The following is a 20,078-nucleotide window of genomic DNA, read 5'->3' as shown; positions in this document are numbered from 1 at the left end:
CCATACTTCATTTCATTATATACCTTGTAAGGATGTCATTCTTTTCTCTCAGTTTCTCTATCTCTGCCAAATCTGCTGTCAGGATGGGATTTTCCATTCCAGGTCATCTGAAATGTCCTCTTTCATCAAGAAGAGTAGCTTCCCCTCTGCTGTGGTTGATTAAGTCATTCTCCCATCTCCTTCTGCTCTCATCCCATCTCTCATCAGATAGAACAGTTCTCCTGGTCTTCACCTGTCACCTCATGAACCTCTGTATCCAACACATCAACCTTTGAAATTTCCACCAGCTGCCACGAGATACCAACGTCAGCCACATGTTCTCCTCCCCACTCCTTTTAGTCTTCCAGTTTGCTTCACCGAGGACAAATCATTGCCCTCCTTCATGTCTTAGGGAACTTCCAAATGAGCTGGGGACAATAACTAACAGAAAAGATTGGCTATAATGGCAGCGGACTCAATACTCTTCTTTCATCTGATGCAAATTGGGGATTGAGGGCGGCATGATAGTGTAGTGTAGCTATTAGCATAACACTATTTCAGAACCAGTGACCCAGGTTCACTTCCTCCGCAGTCTGTAAGGAGATTGTACCAACAAGATACCTATTCAGTCAGGTAACATCTACAAAGATAAGCAGAATTAACACAAGAGATTCTGCAGATGCTGGAAATCCAGAGCCACACATACAAAATGCTGGTGTTCCTCCACCACGTTTTGTGTGTTACTAAGCAGTGTTAACATTTATGATTGAAGTTTTAAAAATTAACTTCATGGCGTGATGGATCATGAAAGTGAATATTATCACCCAGGATGCCTGCTACACTGGCTATTCCATTTCTCTCTTCTACCTTCTGGGAGAAGATACAGGAGCTAGAAAGCCCAGGTAACCAGACTCAAGAACAGTTTCTTCCCCACTGCAGTCTTCTGACCCAATCACCTCTTTCACATCCCCTTCCCAGTGGTACTGCCACGCACGTTCTTGAACCTGAATTTTTTGTCATCACCATTTTGGCATTTTTCTTTATATTACTTCAGTTTGCACTGCTATACTGTGAACCATCTCATTGCTTTGTGATCATCAGTGTACTTATTGTTCTATTTATCATTACCATGAGTAACTGTTTACTCTGTGAGTTTCACATGAGTGAGGAATTTCATTGCACTCTGGTGAATGTGATAACAAACTAATCTGAATCTGAATGTTTGCTATTCTAGTTCCAGGTACAGGGCTCTGTGCAAAACTGGACAGTTTCTGAAAAAGTTGTTTGTTAGGAATAGGGGAAAGATCAAGCAATTTTTGGGAAATCTAAATCCAATACACAGTTCGGCAGTGCTAAGCCATTTATTCTGCAAACCCAACTAAACTATAATACAATCTTTTCATTTATGATTCTCAAATGAATGTAATTAATCAGAGCATTTAACTAAAAAATTATAGCACAGCGGGAGTGCATTTTGTCCACTGTATCCTTTCAATTTATCTTCAGTTTTATATAGTTTTAATTTAATTACTCTCTGAAACCACTCATTTAGCTTCTCAAAGAAAATTGAATGGAAATGAATGCTTTATTGAATTAGCTAAGTCATTGACCCCAATCAAACAAGGGGGTTACCCTCCCCCTGTTTGAACCAAACTAGGCCGGAGAGCTTTTGTTTTCCTTTATCCTGATTTATTTCTTAAGAATCTTGCAGAAATGAACATTTAGTAATTACAATTCCCAGGATCCCTGTACCGATTTGAGAAATTTCCTCAGTGCTGTGTGTCATCCCCCACCCTCTCTCTCTCTCTCCCCCCTCCTTCCCTTCTCTCTCTCCCTCGTTCCCTCTCTCTCTATCGCTCTAGATATGGTTAATCACAGGCGAGGATTCATCACATCAATTTCTTTGTTTCCCAGTACTTTGGTTCACTCTCAGTGCTCCCAGGCCCTAAAATGTCTTGGTTCAAGAGAGCCCCATTCTTCCTCCACTGATCCACCCTTGGCAAACTGGATTGTAAACAACCCAACAAAGCTCCACAACAAAGAGTCTGCTTCATGCTTGTGAGGTAAGATCTGCTACTGTGTTCATAAAATACCGAAATTTCTTTCTGATACAAGTCACCACAGGTTATCAGATAACGAAGGAGAGAAATGGTTAACTGTGATCTGAAAAGAGTAGGAAACAGGCTGGTGATGTCTCGTCACATTAAATATGTTGATTGTCCCACTCAGCAGGTCTGAACTCTAAACAGCAGCCCAAAATCAATTCAGATTTTGAGGAAGATGTGAAAGAGCAAGGCAGTGACTATGTTCTCAACCACAGCAAGGTAGTTTTGCATCCTGATATCCACTGGCCAGCAACTTTGGTGTGATCCAGATGGGTGGGTGTTAGTTGAAATTAAGAAATACATGCTTTCTCTCAGTTTGCCCCTTCTCTTCCCCCCTCCTCCTTTGTACAAGGCAGGCCAGCTCTTGTTTGATTTCCCCCTCATATTCATTCCAACCAATCACAGGCTCCTCTTTTCTCTGCATCTCAGCCCCAGCTTTGACAGTCCAAGCACAGCACTAAAAGCAGTAGCAAAGGGCAAAGTCCAGCCCCTGCACACCACAAAGCCCACAAGCCACACTGATAGCTCCTTCCACGTTGTGGCAAACTCCAGGCAGCCATCGACTCCGGTAACACTTCACTTCCTAAAGTTTGCTTCCTAGCACAGTTACTGGCACCCCCAGCTGTATCCGGAGAACTTTACTCTAGAAGCTAGAAGCACCCAGAAAGCTAATAGCTGCAGAATAGTAAAAGAAGCCACCCAAAGGGTGGGAAGGAGTACTGGCTGGGGAAGGAGAGAACACAGCCATGTCCCAATAGCATTTACCAACAAAATCATCTGGGAGCGTAATCTTCAGGAACACCGGTTAGGTTTCTCAGTTTGAGGGCCACATCCACAGTCTTAACAAAAGAGTCAATCATTTTCCTCATCTCAGGAGTGTAGGGATCATATTCCAGTTTCCTGAGGCCGGAACGTTTGAAGTTCCCATCCTTTTGGCTCTCCACACAGAGCAGTCTGTCATCAGAGACACTGAGGCCCAGGATAGACATCATCTTCTTCAGCTGGTTAAACAGATCATGCTTCAGGTCTTCATAATGGACCACAAGGACTTCTTTGCCATACTTTAACCAGTCAAGAGTGTGGGATGCCCACCAGGGTGCGTAGTTCCTCACAAACTCAGGCCACTCTGTTGAACAAACAGAAACATCAGATATTAAATTTTCCAACACTTCAACAGGTGATGCCTAAAGAAGACAGTGTCCATCACTAAGGACCCCACCCAGGACATTCCCTCTTCTCATTGCTACCATCAGCGAGGAAGCAGAGAAACCTGAAGACACACGTTCAGTGCTTCTTCCCCTCTTCTATTCTATTTCTGAATGGACCATGAACCAATGAACACTACCTTACCCTATGCTCTATGTACTTATTTTTTATTTTATTGCGATACAGCACGTAATAGGCCCTTCCAGCCAATCGAGCTGCGCTGTCCAGCAATTCCCCGATTTAATCCTCGCCTAATCATAAAACAATTCACAGAGATCAATTAACTGACCGACCAGTATGTTTCTGGACTGTGGGAGGAAACCAGAGCGCCCGGAGGAAACCCACGCTGTCACTGGGAGAACGTGCAAACTCCTTGCAGGCAGAGGTGGCAATTGAACCCAGCTCAATGGTATTGTAAAGCATTGTGCTAACCATTATGCTACCATGCTGCTCCAATTTCAAAAATATTTCCTGTTGTAAATTATAGTAACCTTTTATGCATTGCACTGTACTACTCTGCAAAATAACAAATTTCATGACATACACTTAGTGGCCACTTTATTAGATACACCTGTATATCTGCTTGTTAATACAAATATCTTGTTCAGACTAAACATCACAATGGGGAAGAAGTGAATTTGAACGCGGAATGATTTATTGGTGCCAGACAGGGATGACAGCAGAGCAGAGATGGCTGAAGTTTCTTGGAACCATTCACAGGGCACAGGATAGACACGTCCTGTAGAAGAAGCTCTCAAATGGCAGGGGTCAACAACCGTGGCCGACAAGGGAAGTTAAGGACTCCCTAAAAGCCAAGGAAAGAGCATATAAGATAGCAAAAATGAGCTGGAAGTTGGATGATTGGGAAACTTTTAAAATCCAACAAAAGGCAAATAAAAAACACTATAAGAAGGAAAAAAATGAAAGAAGGGCAAACTAGCCAATAATAAAATGCAGGATACTAAAAGATTTTTCAATTATATAAACAGTAAAAGTGAGGTGAGAGTTGATATTGGACCACTGAGGTAGTAATGGGGGAACAAAGAAATGGCAGACGAACTTAATGGGTACTTTGCATCTGTCTTCACCATGGAAGACGCCAGCAGTTTGCCAGAGGTTCCTGTGTGTCAGGGAGCAGGAGTGAGTACTATTGCTATTACAGATGAAAAAGTGCTAGGCAAACTGAAAGGTCTTAAGGTGGATAAGTCGCCTGGACCAGATGGACAACATCCCAGAGTCCTGACAGAGGTTGCTGAAGTGATAACGGATGCATTGGTCATGATCTTTCAAGAATAACTTGATTCTGGTATGGTGCCAGAGGACTGGAGAATTGCAAATGTTACTCCACTCTTTAAGAAGGGAAATTATGGGCCAGTTAGCCTAACCTCAGTGGTTTGGAAGGTGTTGGAGTCTATTATTAAGGATGAGGTTTTGGGGTACTCGAAGACTAGTGATAAAATAAGTCAAAATCAGCATGGTTTCTGTAAAGGGAAATCTTGCCTGACAAATCCATTAGAGTTCTTCGAGGAAGTAACAAGCAGGGTGGAGAAAGGAGAGGCAGTGTCATTTACTTGCATTTGCAGAAGGCATTTGATAAGGTGCCACACATGAGGCTGCTTAACAAGATAAAATTCTATGGCATCACAGGAAAGATATTGACATGGATAGAGGAATGGCTGACGGGCAGGAGGCGGTGTGTGGCAATAAAAGGAGCCTTTTCTGGTTGGTAGCCGGTGACTAGCGGTGTCCTTCCCAGGTCAGTATTAAAACCGCTACTTTTCATATTGTTTATCAACGGTTGCGGATGATACGAAGATAGGTGAAGGGGTAGGTAGTTCTGAGAAAGCAATGCGATTGCAGGAGGAGATAGACAAATTGGAAGAATGGGCAAAAAAGAGGCAGATGGAATACAGTGTTGGGAAATGTACAATAATGCTCTTTGGTAAAAGGAACAATAGTGCAGGCTATTATCTAAATGGGGAGAAGGTTCAGACATCAGAGGTGCAGAGGGACTTTGGAGTCCTCATGCAAGACTCCCAGAAAGTTAATTTACAGGTGGAGTCTGTGGTTAAGAAGTCAAATCCAATGTTGGCATTTATTTCAAGGGGGATAGAATACAAGAGCAAGGAGATAATGCTGAGGACTCTAGTCAGACTACAGTTGGAGTATTGTCAACAGTTTTGGGCCCTATATCTCAGAGAGGATGAGTTGTTATTGGAGATAATCCAGAGGAGGTTCACAAGGATGATGCTGGGAATAAAGGGGTTAACATATGAGGAGCATTTGGTGGCTTTAGGCCCGTACTCACTGCAATTTAGAAGAATGCGGTGGGGGATCTCATTGAAGTCTACTGAAAGTTGAAAGGACTAGATAGGGTTGATGTGGAGAGGATGTTTCCTATGGTGGGAGTATCCAGAACTGGAGGGCACAGCCACAAAATTGAGAGGTGACCTTTTAGAACAGAGGTAAGTTGGAATTTTTTTTGCCAGAGAGTAGTGAGCCTGTGGAATGCTCTGCTACAAACTGTGGTGAAGACCAAGTCCGTGGGTATATGTAAGGCAGAAGTTGACAGTTTCCTGATCGGTCAGAGCATCAAAGGATATAGCGAGAAGGCAGGTGTATGGGGTAGATTGGAATCTGGGATTAGCCGTGATGGAATTGCAGAGCAGGCTCAATGGACTGTATGGCCTAATTCTGCTCCTAGGTCTTATGCTCTTATGGGGTGGTTTGAGAATCTCAGAAACTGCTGATCTCCTGGGATTTTTATGCACAACAGCTTCTAGAGTTTACAGGGAATGTTGCAAAAAAAAAATTAGCAAGCAGCTGTTCTGTGTGCAAAAAGAGAGAGGTCAGAGAAGAATGGCCAAGCTGACAAGAAGGCAAAAGTAACTCAAATAATGACTCATAACAACAGTGGTGGGCAGAAGAATATATCTCTGAATGCACGACATGTTGCACATTGATGGGTTACAGCAGCAGAAGACCACAAACATACAGAAATACACTCAATGGCCACAGAAGACACCTATTAAAGTGGCCACTGTGTGTATGTCAGTGATGATTCAGATTCAGAATGGATCCATCTGACTTTGTGGAGATTCCCTCTGACTGTTAGTCCAATCTCATCTTTATAAGTGTCCTTCTCCTTGAATAGAGGACATTTTCACTTCTGGTGTGTTGCAGTTCAATTTTAACATTGATAAATAATGTTAGTGGATCAGTCCAATTTTTCAACAGTCAACCGCACAATGGCTTGTTCACCCACAACAATGTTCTTAAATTGATATCCTTAGTTGTTTCTCTCTTTCTCCATTCCCCATTCTGGCTCAACTCTTACTCTTTCTCCTCTCCTCACTTGCTCCTCGCCATCTGGTGCTCCTCCTCCTTCCCTTTCTCCTATGTTCAACACTCCTCTCCTCCTGATTCCTTCTTCTTCAGTCCTTTACCTTTTCCACCCATCACCTCCCAGCTTCTCACTTCATTCCACTCTCCCCCACCTACCGACCTTCCCACTCACCTGTTCTGACCTATTACCTGCCGGTTTGTATTGCTTCTCCCCGCCTTCCCCCATGTTCTTATTCTGCCTTCCTCTCAATTACTTTCTAGAAGGATCTCAGCCTGAATCTCATTGACTGTTTATTCCTCTCCACGGATGCTGCCTGACCTGTTGAGTTTCTCCAGCATTTTGTGTGTATTACCCTTAATTACTGACCTATTTGCTAAGAGACACATGTCCTTCCTGTTCAGGTAACCTACCCTCACTCTTGCTTCAACCTTCCCAGCCTTTTTTTTCTTCTACAGCTCCTTGCCCCCTTACACCTCTGCAATCTAGAGTGACAAAACTGGCAAGTTGTCAAGTTACTAAACATATGGCCACACACTTGGCTAAATCCACGTGATTAATACACAGCAAGAAGAAATGCAGGTCAATTTCATGCTATCGAACCGTACACTGAATTCTGCAGTGAACAATCTCAAGCCCGGCTGTGAAAGGGGGAGGGTTGACCGTGGGGCTAGTAACTCCATCCGATAAAAACCCAAAGCTACAGAAACTCCGACAGAAGCTTCAAAGACATCCTGGAGAGGAAGGATCTTCAAAGATGAACTAAACCCAAGAACAACTTGAAAGTCTGGCTCAAGATAGAGGACCCCCAAATCCTAAGAACTTTCTACAGGGGCACATTTGAGAGCATCCTGACTGGCTGTATCACTGCCTGGTATGAGAACTGCATTTCTCTCAATCACAGGATTCTGCAGAGAGTGGTGCGAACAGCCCAGCGTATCTGTAGTTGTGAATTTCCCATGATTCAGGATATTTACAAAGACAGGTGTGAAAAATGGGCCCGAGTCACTCCAACCACAAACTGTTCCAGCTGCTACCCTCCGGGAAACGGCACCACAGCGTAAAAGCCAGGACCAATAGGTTCCGGGATAGCTTCTTCCAACAGGCCATCAGACTGATTAACTCATGCTAACACAACTGTATTTCTATGTGATATTGCCTATCCTGTTGAAAATACTATTGATTATAAATTACTATAAATTGCACATTGCACATTAAGACGGAAATGTAAGGTAAAGATTTTTACTCCATGTATGTGAAGGATGTAAGAAATAAAGTCAATCAATTCAATTCAATTCAGTTCAGAAGAACTAATGACAGCATTTGCTGTCCACCTATTTGGAAATCCCAATTGTTCGGTATTTGGTACACCACGCTGCACACACCTTCCACTCAGTGCTGCTTTTCAATTTACTCAGTTCACACAAATATTTGTATGATGCTGTGAAACATCTAAAAAGGTGAATTAAAATGTGTTGGCATATTAATAGAAATGACCATAAGATATAGGAGCATAGAGTTATGGAGAAGAACAGCACAGAAACAGGCCCTTCAGTCCATCTAGTCCATGCTGAAACCATTTAACCTGCTACTCCCATGGATCTGTGCCAGGACCAGGGCCCTCCATACTCCTACTATCCATATACCTACTCCAAACTTCTCTCAAACATTGAAATCGAGATTGCATGCACCACTTGTGTTTGCAATTCATTCCACACTCTCATGACCCTCTGAGTGAAGAAGTTTCCCCTCATGTACCCTTTAAACTTCTCACCTTTCACCCTTAACCTATGGTCTCTGGTTATAGTCCTACTCAACCTCAATGAAAAAAGCCTATTTATACCCTATCTATACACCTCATAATTTTGTATACCTCTATCAAATCTCCTCTTGATCTTCTACATTCTAAAGAATACATTCCCAACCTATTGAATTTTTCCTTATAACTCAAGTCCTCCAGACCAGGCAACAACCTTGTAAATTTTCTCTGTACTCTTTCAACTTTGTTGACAATTTTCCTGTAGGTAGGTGGCCAAACCTGCACACAATATTCCAAATTAGGTCTTAAGAATGCCTTATACAACTTCAACATAACATCTCATCTCCTGTACTCAATATATTGATTTATGAAGGCCAATGTGCCAGAAACTTTTTGTATGACCCTATCTACCTGTGACACCACTTTCAACAAATTATGGACCTGTATTGCTAGAGCCCATTGATTTACCACATGCCCAGTGCCCTACCATTCACCGAGTAAAACCTGCTCTGGTTGATCCTACCAAAGTGCAAAACCTCGCAGATGTCTGCATTAAATTTTATCTGCCATTTTCCAGCTGATGCAGATCCCTCTGCAAGCCATGATAACCTTCCTCACTGTCCACCACACTCCCCACCCTGGTGTCATCCACAAATTTGCTGATCCAGTTAACCACATTATCTTCCAGACGATTGATATAGATAACAAACAACAAAGGACCCAGCACCGATCCCTGCGGCCTACTGCTAGTTCCAGGCCTCCAGTCAGAGAGCAAAACCCTCTACTACCACTCTCTGGCTTCCCTCACAAAGCCAATGTCTAATTCAATTTACTATCTCATCCTGACTGCTGAGTGACTGAACATTCCTGACCAGCCTCCAATGCAAGATTTTGTCATTTGGGCCATTTGGCTTACCGAATCATTCTTATCAGGGCTGATAGATGATCCCTCACAACCCCATTCTCCTGTCTTCTCCCCGTAACATTTGATGCTCTGGTTAATCAAGAACCTATTAACCTCCAATGTACCCAATGACTTGGCCTCCACGGCCATCTGTGGCAATGAACTCCACACACACATTCACCATCCTCTGGCTAAAAAAATTCCTTCTCATCTCTTTTCTAAACGGACGGCCTTCTATTCAGAGGCTGTGCCTTTTGATCCGAGACTTTGCCCCCTCCCCTCTGCATCACACCCAAAACTCAGAAAATCTGCCAGTCTGTCACCATCAAAGCTCCAAATGTACTGGATTATCAGAGGTTATTGTAAAAGGGTTAAATTTGGGGGAAGAATAAAAAAAACTCACCTCATACTACAGAATATATTCTAGTGGTGACCAGAATTGATGCACATACTTCAGATCAAAGGACAAGGGGTAACACAGTAAGTCTGTGGCCTCTATGTTTATTAATGAACAGTTTGCATTTTTACAGCTATCCATTAGTTAACTTTGTCCATAAGTTGAAAAATGAACAAAAATTACTTGAACTGATAGCTAAACCTCTACAGTGTTGTAATGTATGGCACCAAAAACACATCAGACTGATAAGAAGGAACAATTTCATAAAGTGGAGAGAGCACGTGTGTCAGATTGTTGATTTTAATATGCTCGTTAATGCAAATATTTAATCAGCCACACACAGCAAACACTCAATACACAAATGCTTGCAGACATGGTCAAGAACTATGGGTATTGTTCAGACCAAACCAGAATGGGGAAGAAACATAATTCTAAGTGGTGTTGACCATAGAATGATTGTTGGTGCCAGATAGGGTGGTTTGAGTATCTCAGAAACCGCTGATCTGTGATTTTCACACAAAACAGCTGAAAGAGTTTACAGAGAATGGTGCGGAAGTCAGAATAAAAACATCCAGTGAGCTAAAGTTCTGTTGGCGAGAATGAGTTGTTAATGAGAGAGATCAAAGGAGAGTGGCCAGACTGGTTCAAGCTGACAGGAATGCAACAATAACTCAAATAACCAGGCATGACAACAGTGGTGTGTAGAAGAGCATCTCTGGATGCACAAAACATTGAACCTTGAAGTGGATGGGCTACAGGAGCAGAAGACCATGAACATACAGAAAGCAGGATCACCCAGTGGACCAGAGAAAGCAGGATCTCCCAATGGCCACACATTTTAATTCCACATCCCATTCCCATTCTGATATGTCTATCCACGGCCTCCTCTACTGTAAAGATAAAGCCACATTTAGGTTGGAGGAACAACAGCTTATATTCCGTCTGGGTAGCCTCCAACCTGATGGCATGAACATTGACTTCTCTAACTTCCGCTAATGCCCACCTCCCCCTCGTACCCCATCCGTTATTTATTTATATACACACATTCTTTCTCTCTCTCCTTTTTCTCCCTCTGTCCCTCTGACTATACCCCTTGCCCATCTTCTGGATTTTGTTCCCCCAACACCCCCTTTTCCTTCTTCCTGGGCCTCCTGTCCCATGATCCTCTCATATCCCTTTTGCCAATCACCCGTCCAGGTCTTGGCTCTATCCCTCCCCCTCCTGTCTTCTCCTATCATTTCAGATCTCCCCCTCCCCCTCCCACTTTCAAATCTCTTACTAGCTCTTCCTTCAGTTAGTCCTGGCGAAGGGTCTTGGCCCGAAACGTCGACTGTACCTCTTCCTAGAGATGCTGCCTGGCCTGCTGTGTTCACCAGCAACTTTGATGTGTGTAATATACATTTACAGACCACTTCTGTCAGGAACAGCAGCAACCTAATAAAGTGTTCACTGAGTATAAGTTGGGTGTTCATAATCCAGGGAAAGTCTGTATACGACCACAGAGAGAAACCAGTGACAGAATTACAAACCTAAAAGGGAGGAGAGGATGGTGGCGCGCCTGCGTGTGTGCAGCCCTCCGGTGAAAAATGATATTGTATCTGTTAAATAGGGGCCGTGGACAATTCTGATTTGATGGAGAATGGACATGAAAGCACAGAGGAACATCTGGAGAAATTTCTGAAACGCCCGTTCGCTGCTGTCGTTACTGTGTGGTCGGGAATCTTTCGGAGGGTAGGCCTCAAAATCCCCGGCCTTGCCTGCTTTTGGCGACCGAGAAGGAGGTCGAATCGTTTGGACAGAAATGGCGCTCAGTACTCGGTGTCGGAGAGCTGATCAGAGCTCGAAGTTTTCGGATGGCTCAGAGTCGGATTGTGGTCGGCATGGCAGGGAGAGTTTTTCTTCCTTCTCCCGTCTGCGTGAGATGTGGGACATTTGAGAGACTTTGAACTTTACTGTGCTCATGGACTTCTTCATCAAGTTATGGTATTGTGACACTGTTTGTAACTATATGTTATAATTATGTGGTTTTGTCAGTTTTTTCAGTCTTGGTTTGTCCTGTGTTTTGTGATATCACACCAGAGGAAATGTTGTATCATTTCTTAATGGATGCATAACTAAATGACAATAAAAGAGGACTACATGTCTTCATAATCTAAAAAATAACCATATCTTCTTTTCCAAACCAAAGTTGCCAGCAAACATTTATCAACGTGGTGCTGCAGCTGACTGACTCAGACCAGGCTGGGACAGAGGCCAGTGTTGCTTCCTGCTCCATGATCAGATGTACCAGAGCAGATGCCTGATTAAGCAGCAAACTTCCCACTGAATCATCCGAGGTAGAAGCTGTTTCATTACCAGATTCAGGGCAATTCACCTTGTGTAATCATAGCATATAAAGCTTAGCTTTACAATGGCCCTGAGGAGATCATAAAACTAATGCCATGGAACAGTGTGACAATTCTACAGACACTTCAGTCATGTCAAAGGGAACAGCTGGAGCTATAGGACAAGGCAGGGGTCTTAGTCAAGTCTGAAAGATTACTAGAGTATACGTACCAGAACATCCCTACCCTTGCAATAGAATTTCAAGAACAATTAAACTATGCTTAATGTTAATTAATTAATTCAGACCCATCAAATTAATAGTTTCCATCACAGCTTGGGACCTTCCAACACTTGATAGTTCTTTGAAAGGGAGAATATAACTGTAGCTTGAAGATCACTGCTGCACCTGGTGACCCTGTGATCTCTGTCTCGGAAGCCGATGTTAGGCCATCTTTAAAGAGGGTGAACCCTCGCAAGGCCGAAGGCCCCGACGGGGTACCTGGTAAGGCTCTGAAAACTTGTGCCAGCCAGCTGGTGGGAGTATTCAAGGACATTTTCAACCTCTCACTGATACGGGTAGAAGTTCCCACTCAAAAAGGCAACATTTAAACCACTGCCTAAGAAGAATAATGTGAGCTGCCTTAATGACTATCACTTGGTAGCACTCACATTGACAGTGATGAAGTGATTTGAGACGTTGGTCACAACTAGACTGAACTCTTGCCTCAGAAAGGACCTGGGCCCACTACAATCTGTCTATCGTCACAATAGGTCAACGGCAGACGCAATCTCAATGGCTCTTCACACTTGCTTAGACCACCTGGACAATACAAACACCCACATCAGGATGCTGTTCATCGACTACAGCTCAGCATTAAAAAAAATACCATCATTCCCACAATCCTGATTGAGAAGTTACAGAACCCGGGCCTCTGTACCTCCCTCTGCAATTGGATCCTCAACTTCCTAACCGGAAGACCACAATCTGTGCAGATTGGTGATAATATCTCCTTCTCCCTTAGTTCACCTCAGGAGTGTGTGCTTAGCCCACTGCTCTACTCTCTCTATACCCGTGACAGTGTGGCTAGGCATAGCTCAAATACCATCTATAAATTTGCTGATGATACAACCATTGTTGGTAGAATCTCAGGTGGAGACGAGAGGGCGTACGAGAGTGAGATATACCAACTAGTGGAGTGGTGTCGCAGCAACAACCTGGCACTCGACGTCAGTAAGACGAAAGAGCTGATTGTGGATTTCAGAAGGGTAAGATGAAGGAACACATACCAATCCTCATAGAGGGAACAGAAGTGGAGAGAGTGAACAGTTTCAAGTTCCTGGGTGTCAAGATCTCAGATGACCTAACCTGGTTCCAACATATTGATGCAGCTATAAAGAAGGCAAGACAGCGATTATACTTCATTAGGAGCTTGAAGAGATTTGGCATGTCGACAAAAACAGTCAAAAACTTCTATAGATGTACCGTGGTGAGCATTCTGACGGGCTGCATCACTGTCTGGTATGGAGGGGCTACTGCACAGGACTGAAAGAAGCTGCAGAGGGCTGTAAGGTTAGTCGACCATCTTGGGCACTAGCCTACGAAGTACCCAGGACGTCTTCAAGGAGCGGTGTCTTAGAAAGGCAGCATCCATTATTAAGGACCTCCAGCACCCAGGGCATGCCTTTTCTCACTGTTACCATCAGGTAGGAGGTACAGAAGCCTGAAGGCACACACTCAGCGATTCAGGAACAGCTTCTTCCCCTCTGCCATCCAATTCCTAAATGAACATAGAATCCGTGAACACTACCTCACTTTTTAAATATATACTAGTTCAGTTTTTGCATGATTTTTAATCTATTTAATATACATATACCGCAATTGATTGATAGAGTGATTTATTTATTTATTTATTTTTCTTCTATGTTCCATATTATGTATTGCATTGAACTGCTGCTGCTAAGTTAACAAATTTCACAACACATGCCAGTGACAATAAACCTGATTCTGATTCTGAGCCTGTTTCTTGGCAAGAATTCTGTCTGTTCCGTCTCTGCCTGGTATAAAGGTCCCAATGCACAGGATTAAAAGGGTTGTAGACTCCGCCAGCTCCCTCGACAAGCACAAGCCTTCCCACCATCAAGAACACTTTCAAAAAGCATTGCCTTAAGAAGGTGGCATTCATAATTAAGGAATCTCAACACTTACAACTTGCCCTCTTTTCACTACTACCATCAGGGAGGAAGTATTGAGGCCTGAAGATACGCACACAATGTTTTAGGAACAGCTTCCTCCCCATCGTCATCACAGTTTTGAATAGTTCATGAATACACCCTCAATAGTCCTCTTTTTCATTGTTTATTTATTTACCCTTATTGTAACTTATGATTTTTTATGTCTTGCATTGTGCTGTTGCCACAAATGACAAATTTCACAACATATGTTAGTGATAATAAACCTGATTCTGATTCTCATTCTGATTTTTGATTCTTATTCTTCTTTGGAGCATATATGATTGAAGTGGTGTAATACATCTCGAACACTGGAGCTTTACAATCAAGCCATCCTTTGGGGAGAAAATAGACCATTAGGTATTAGAGCAGAATTTATTCCATTGGGCCCATCGAGTCTGCTCCACCATTCCATAATGTCAGCTTATTATCTCCCTCAAACTCGGTTCTCCTGACTCCTCCCTGTAAGTTTTGACACCTTCATCAATCAAGAACCGATCAACCTCTGCTTTAAAGAGTTGTACTCCACAGACGCCCGTAACAATGAATTCTGCTGATTCACCACCCTCTGGATAAAGAAATTCCTTTTCATCTCTGTTGTAAAGGGACACCCTTCTATCCTGAGGCTGTGCACTCTGGTGCTAGACTCCTCCACGACAGGGAAGATCTCCTCATGTTCACTCTAGGCTTTTCAATATTAGATATGTTTCAATGAGAAACTCCCTTCATTCTTCTAAACTCCGGTGAATACAGGCTCAAAGCCATTGAGCACTCTTCATACATTAACAGAATTATTCTTGTGAATCTCCTCTGGAACTTTTCCAATGCCAGCACATCTTTTCTTGATAAGGGGCCCAGATAGACAGAGACGGAAATAGACGGAGTTTATCTTAGATAGACAGAGACGGAGGCGGAGTTAAGATGGCGCATAACGGCAACTCCTTTGCTTGCATCTTCGGAAACAGCTCTATTTCCATCTTCAATGTCTTTATTTTTCCCTTTCAGGGTTCTTTTGAAGGACCTGACCTGAAGTTACTCACTGACTTCGGTTCTTTGTGGGAATGGGACCCATTCTCGGTGTTTCAGGACTGACTGTTGTTTAGCACGCCAAGGGTTTGGCCTGAGAGTCCAGCTCGTATTTGGAAGCCTAAGATCTCGGGGCTCTGGAGATGGGCAGATCGAGGGTCGGTGTCATGGCAGGATTCCCGTGTGTGGTTGGAGGGGTTGGAAAATCTCCTGCTGTGTGATCTTTGTGCTCCTCAGGCACAGAGCTCGAGAAAAGCAACGTGACGGGCTTTTAACATCGTAAACCGGAGAGTTGTTTGCTATGTCTCCCCGCTCGCTGGGAAAATGGAGACACCTCCCTCTCCCTTATTATGGGGAGAGAGAAACTGTGGCATGTTGAATGCCGGTGTGAAACAGTCTTCGGAGTAGTGCTGAATTGGTTCCGTGTCTGTGGTCTGCAGCCATCGGGCTCCTGAGCAGCTGCAGACTGAACTGGCTCCGTGTCTGTGCACTCACTCTCAGAGACTCTGTTGTTCATGTTATTGTTAGCATGATCTTTGTTTCACACATTGGTGTTTGACGGGCTTTGTTGTTTGTGTGTTTTTTAAATGGATTCCATTGTGTTTAAAAACGCAAACAACAGGAATTCTGCAGATGCTGGAAATTCGAGCAACACACATAAAAATTGCTGGTGAACGCAGCAGGCCAGGCAGCATCTCTAGGAAGAGGTGCAGTCGACGTTTCAGGCTGAGACCTGACGAAGGGTCTCGGCCTGAAACGTCGACTGCACCTCTTCCTAGAGATGCTGCCTGTCCCGCTGCGTTCACCAGCAATTTTTATGTGTGTTGCTTCCATTGTGTTTCTTTGTTTTGTGGCTGCCTGGAAGAATATTGTTGTATATAGTATACGTACTTTGATAATTTGAACTTTGAAGTTTGAACCTCTGATATTTGAATTTGCTCCCAGTTTGAAAATAATCTATGCCTTTTTCCTTCCACCAACATGCACGACCATCCTCCATAATTTGTTGCCGAAGCTGAAGCCAGGGCTCACTACATATTGGGTGTGAGCAATGTTAACTTAGTGGATGTGATACCTCACCCACAGTCTGGGTGAAAGAAATGATCCCACTTGGATGAACTGCTTTGGTTCAACAGCAGATGTTCCCCTGTATTTGAGTAAATGAGTCTCATGCTCCTTACAAATTAAAATGCACCCTATTAACATCTTGAAATTAAGGAATTAAAATCCAAATCTAACCTTCTGTTAGACCTCAACAGCAAGGACAGGGAACTGGCACTGGAACTGAAATTAATCTCTCTGTCAACACCTCATTTACAATTTAACACATAAAACTATCAACAAGCTTAAAAAGCTTACTGTCTTGGATTCACTACAGTACTTTGAGTGAAGTACATTTTTATTGTCTCTGTATAGCAGATTCATTCACTGCTGCCACGTAACATTTAACTGCAAATATGAGCTTTGCTAGGTGCCCATTAACACTAAACCTGCACTTATATTCAGTGGCTACTTTATTGCCTACCCCCGTACCTTATGAAGTGGCCACTGAGTCCGTGTTTATGGACTTCTGCTGCTGTAGCCTATCTACTTCAATGTTTGATACGTTGTGCATTCAGAAATACTCTTCTGCACACCATTGTTGTAACGTGCAGTTATGTGAGTTACTGTTATCTTTGTGTCAGCTTGAACTAGTCCGGCCATTCTCTTCTGACTTTCCTCATTAACAAGGTGTTTTCACCCACAGAACTGCTGCTTTCTTCTTTCATCCTTACAAAGATCATCTGAAGACAAAACAATTCTTTCAGCATGCATAACTTTCAAAACACTTCTTCCTTCAGTTGTATGTTTTCTCTTCCTACTTCTTTGTAGAAGTGGTCCACAGTGGGGTGATCGATAAGTTCGTGGCCTAAGGTAGAAGGAGGTGAGTTATACAGCTCTCGTTACATGCTTGTGCAGTTCAACTCTTTGAGTGAAAATGCAGAAAGTTTGAAGTTAATAACTCATCTCCTTCTACCCTAGGCCACGAATTTATCAATCACCCCTGCTGTGGAGCACTTCTGGAGGTCCAAGACGCCGACTTCTACAAAGAAGGGATCCGTATGCTCCATGGCCTAAGTGTGGTAAATGTAAGAAAAATAAATGTGCTAGGTTTTCTAAAATTGACTCCTTCTACCTTAGGCCACAAATTTACCAATTACCCCTCATATACTCCCACTTGAAAGACACATTGCTAAAATCATTAGAACAGAGCATATTTTTATAATAAGACCATCAGGTTTGATGTTCTCCACCTCCAACGCTGTTCTTTGTAATCCATCTGAAATTATGTAGAGCTCACCCCATCCTCTCTTCCCCCCACCTACTCAACCTTCAGAAACCCAAAGCAAGAATAAAACTCTGGTTAGACTGCATCTGGAATATTTCTGGTTGCCTCTATGGGAAGATGTAATGGTTTTGGAGAGGGTGCAGAGGAGGTTTACCAGGATGGTGCATGGTTAAGAGGGAATGAGCTATAAGGAGAGGTGGTACAAACTGGGGTTGCTTTCTCCAAAGTGGCGGAAACTGAGAGGGGATCTGATGGAAGTTTATAAAATTAAGAGAGGCATAAATAGCGTAGACAATTGTATCTTTCTCTCGGAGTTGTAATATCTAATCCTCATGAGTATGTATTTAAACTGAGAGCAAGTAAGTTCAAAGGAGATGTGCAGGCAGATAGAGACAAGAATGTTCAGTGTTCAAAGTTTGAAAATAAATTTATTATCAAAGTATGTGCATATATCACCATATACTACCTTGAGATTCATTTTCTTGCAAGCAATTACAGGAAAATAAGGAAATACAATAGAATTTGTGAAAAACTATAAATAACAAAAACTGACGAACAACCAATGTGCAAAAGAAAACAAATCACGCAAATAATAAAAATATATGTAGAGAACGGACCTTTGTAGGCAGATGGGACCAGTTGGTTTGCTGTTTAATCAGTTTGGCACATTGCACACTAAGGAATCTGTTCCTGTGCTGTACCCTGGTTGTTCTAAGTATTCTTAATGATCTTAGTGAAGAAAACATCAAGAGCATCTACTCAGCTGTTTTATAGTTTGTTTCATCAAATGCATTTAGAAAAACACAACCAGTACTCCACCATTCAGTGTCTGATCTTTCATGCAGATTATATCATGACATTATGTGCAAGGTAACTTAGACTGTGAACAGCCGTAAACAAACAAAAATAATTTAATATGCTTCTGATTGTTGTGTATTTAATATTTAAGTAATGTTTGAGTAATCTTGTATATATATTGGTTGATTAAGCATTCTTATTAATTTCAATAATTAATTACAGGTTATATGTATCTATACATGAATTGCATATGTCATCACGCTACCATGTGATACGTGCGCACCTCACTTAAAGTAAACACGAAAGTAGACCCACTTTCCTGGGCTCCCATGTCTTCCTTGGAATTAGTTTAATGTTTTGAAGTTAGCAATCATAACATTGGTGACGAGGTATTTTTCAAACAAATCTGAGATGGCTTCCGACCTGCTGAGCGCAGCGAAATGTTCAAACTAAAAAAAAAGTGCAAAGCATGATCTTTGGAAGGGAGGATATGACTGAGTAGTTAAAATAAGGCAGAAAACAGGTTCCTAAAGAAAAAGGAAAGATTCATAGGTTCATAAAGAGTGAGTAATGGATAATAATAATCATAAGAAAAGCAGAAATGGCTGGCTACATTGGAAAGAGTAAAACATGTGATCACAGAAAAGATAACTGGATTTTATGTACGGAGTCAATTAAAGAATAACTTGAAGTAAATGAAATAGCCTATGAGAAATGAGTACCAACTTTGCTGAGTGCATTGGACTTAATGGCGTACAGTTTGCTTTGAAGTTTAACTGTTCCAACCAAACCTACAGGAATGAGCTTTGTTAATATTGTTAAAGTAATGCAGGATCATTTAGAACTTAAGCCATGGATGGCTGCAGAACGTTTCAGGTTTCATAAGCAGAATCAAAAGGCGGGAGGGGGGGTGTCTTTTTCAGTGTATGTGGCTGAATTGAAGAGACTGTCTGAGTATTGTCAGTTCAGTGATTAGCTTAATGATGCACTGAAAGATCAGTTAGTTTTTGGAATCTTACAATAAAGTATTCAAAAATGACTCCTAACTGAAGCACAACTTACATTTAAAAGAGCATCAAAATCACTGTATCAATGGAAACAGCAGTCAAAGATGCAATTGAGTTGCATTCAGGAATGAAAGTGGACATGAACAAAATTGCAGCATCTCAACAGAAAACAGCATGGCCAAACAAATTGCGCTACTGCTATGGCAGGGGCTCACATACACCAGCCAAATGCAGCTTTAAAGGTGAAACTTGCAGAAAATGCAACAAAGTAGAACACATTCAAAGAGCATGTTGGGAGACAAAAATTAAATGGACTGCACAGAGAAGAAATAAAAAGTCAAGTTGTAGTTTCAAAAAGAGCACTAATCTTCATGTTGTTGATGAGAAATTTGTGAATGATGAAAGTGACACAGGATTGTGTGGCATTCAGATTTACAGTTTGAAAATGAGCAAGGGACAAGCAACATGGTTTATGCCAGATTGAACGGCAAATTAATTAAAAGGGAACTGGACCCTGGTTCAGCTGTTTCAGTCATTCCACAGAATGAGTTTGAACAGCGGTTCAAAGATGCCTAACTGAAGCCTGCAGATATCCAACCAAGAACTTACACTGGACAAAAGATAACTCCTGTGAGAATGACATTCGTAACGGTGAAATACAGCAACCAACA

At 42.4% G+C, this 20,078-nt stretch overlaps 1 protein-coding gene across 1 annotated transcript in view; it reads right to left on the bottom strand.

Moving 5' to 3' along the window:
• Positions 1-1,821: 1,821 nt before the first annotated feature.
• Positions 1,822-20,078, bottom strand: part of LOC134338486 (sialate:O-sulfotransferase 2-like) — a 243,766-nt gene continuing 225,509 nt past the window's right edge. Inside the window, exon 8 of the mRNA XM_063034331.1 lies at positions 1,822-3,210. Within this exon, the coding sequence (XP_062890401.1) occupies positions 2,858-3,210 (353 nt within the window). The 3' untranslated portion in view covers positions 1,822-2,857. The remainder of the gene's footprint in view (positions 3,211-20,078) is intronic.

The sequence above is a fragment of the Mobula hypostoma genome, chromosome 27 (genome assembly GCF_963921235.1).
Source record: "Mobula hypostoma chromosome 27, sMobHyp1.1, whole genome shotgun sequence".
In the NCBI taxonomy this organism is placed as follows: domain Eukaryota; kingdom Metazoa; phylum Chordata; class Chondrichthyes; order Myliobatiformes; family Myliobatidae; genus Mobula; species Mobula hypostoma.
Note: the sequence above shows the minus strand (reverse complement) of the source record. Positions and strands in the feature narration are given on the sequence as shown.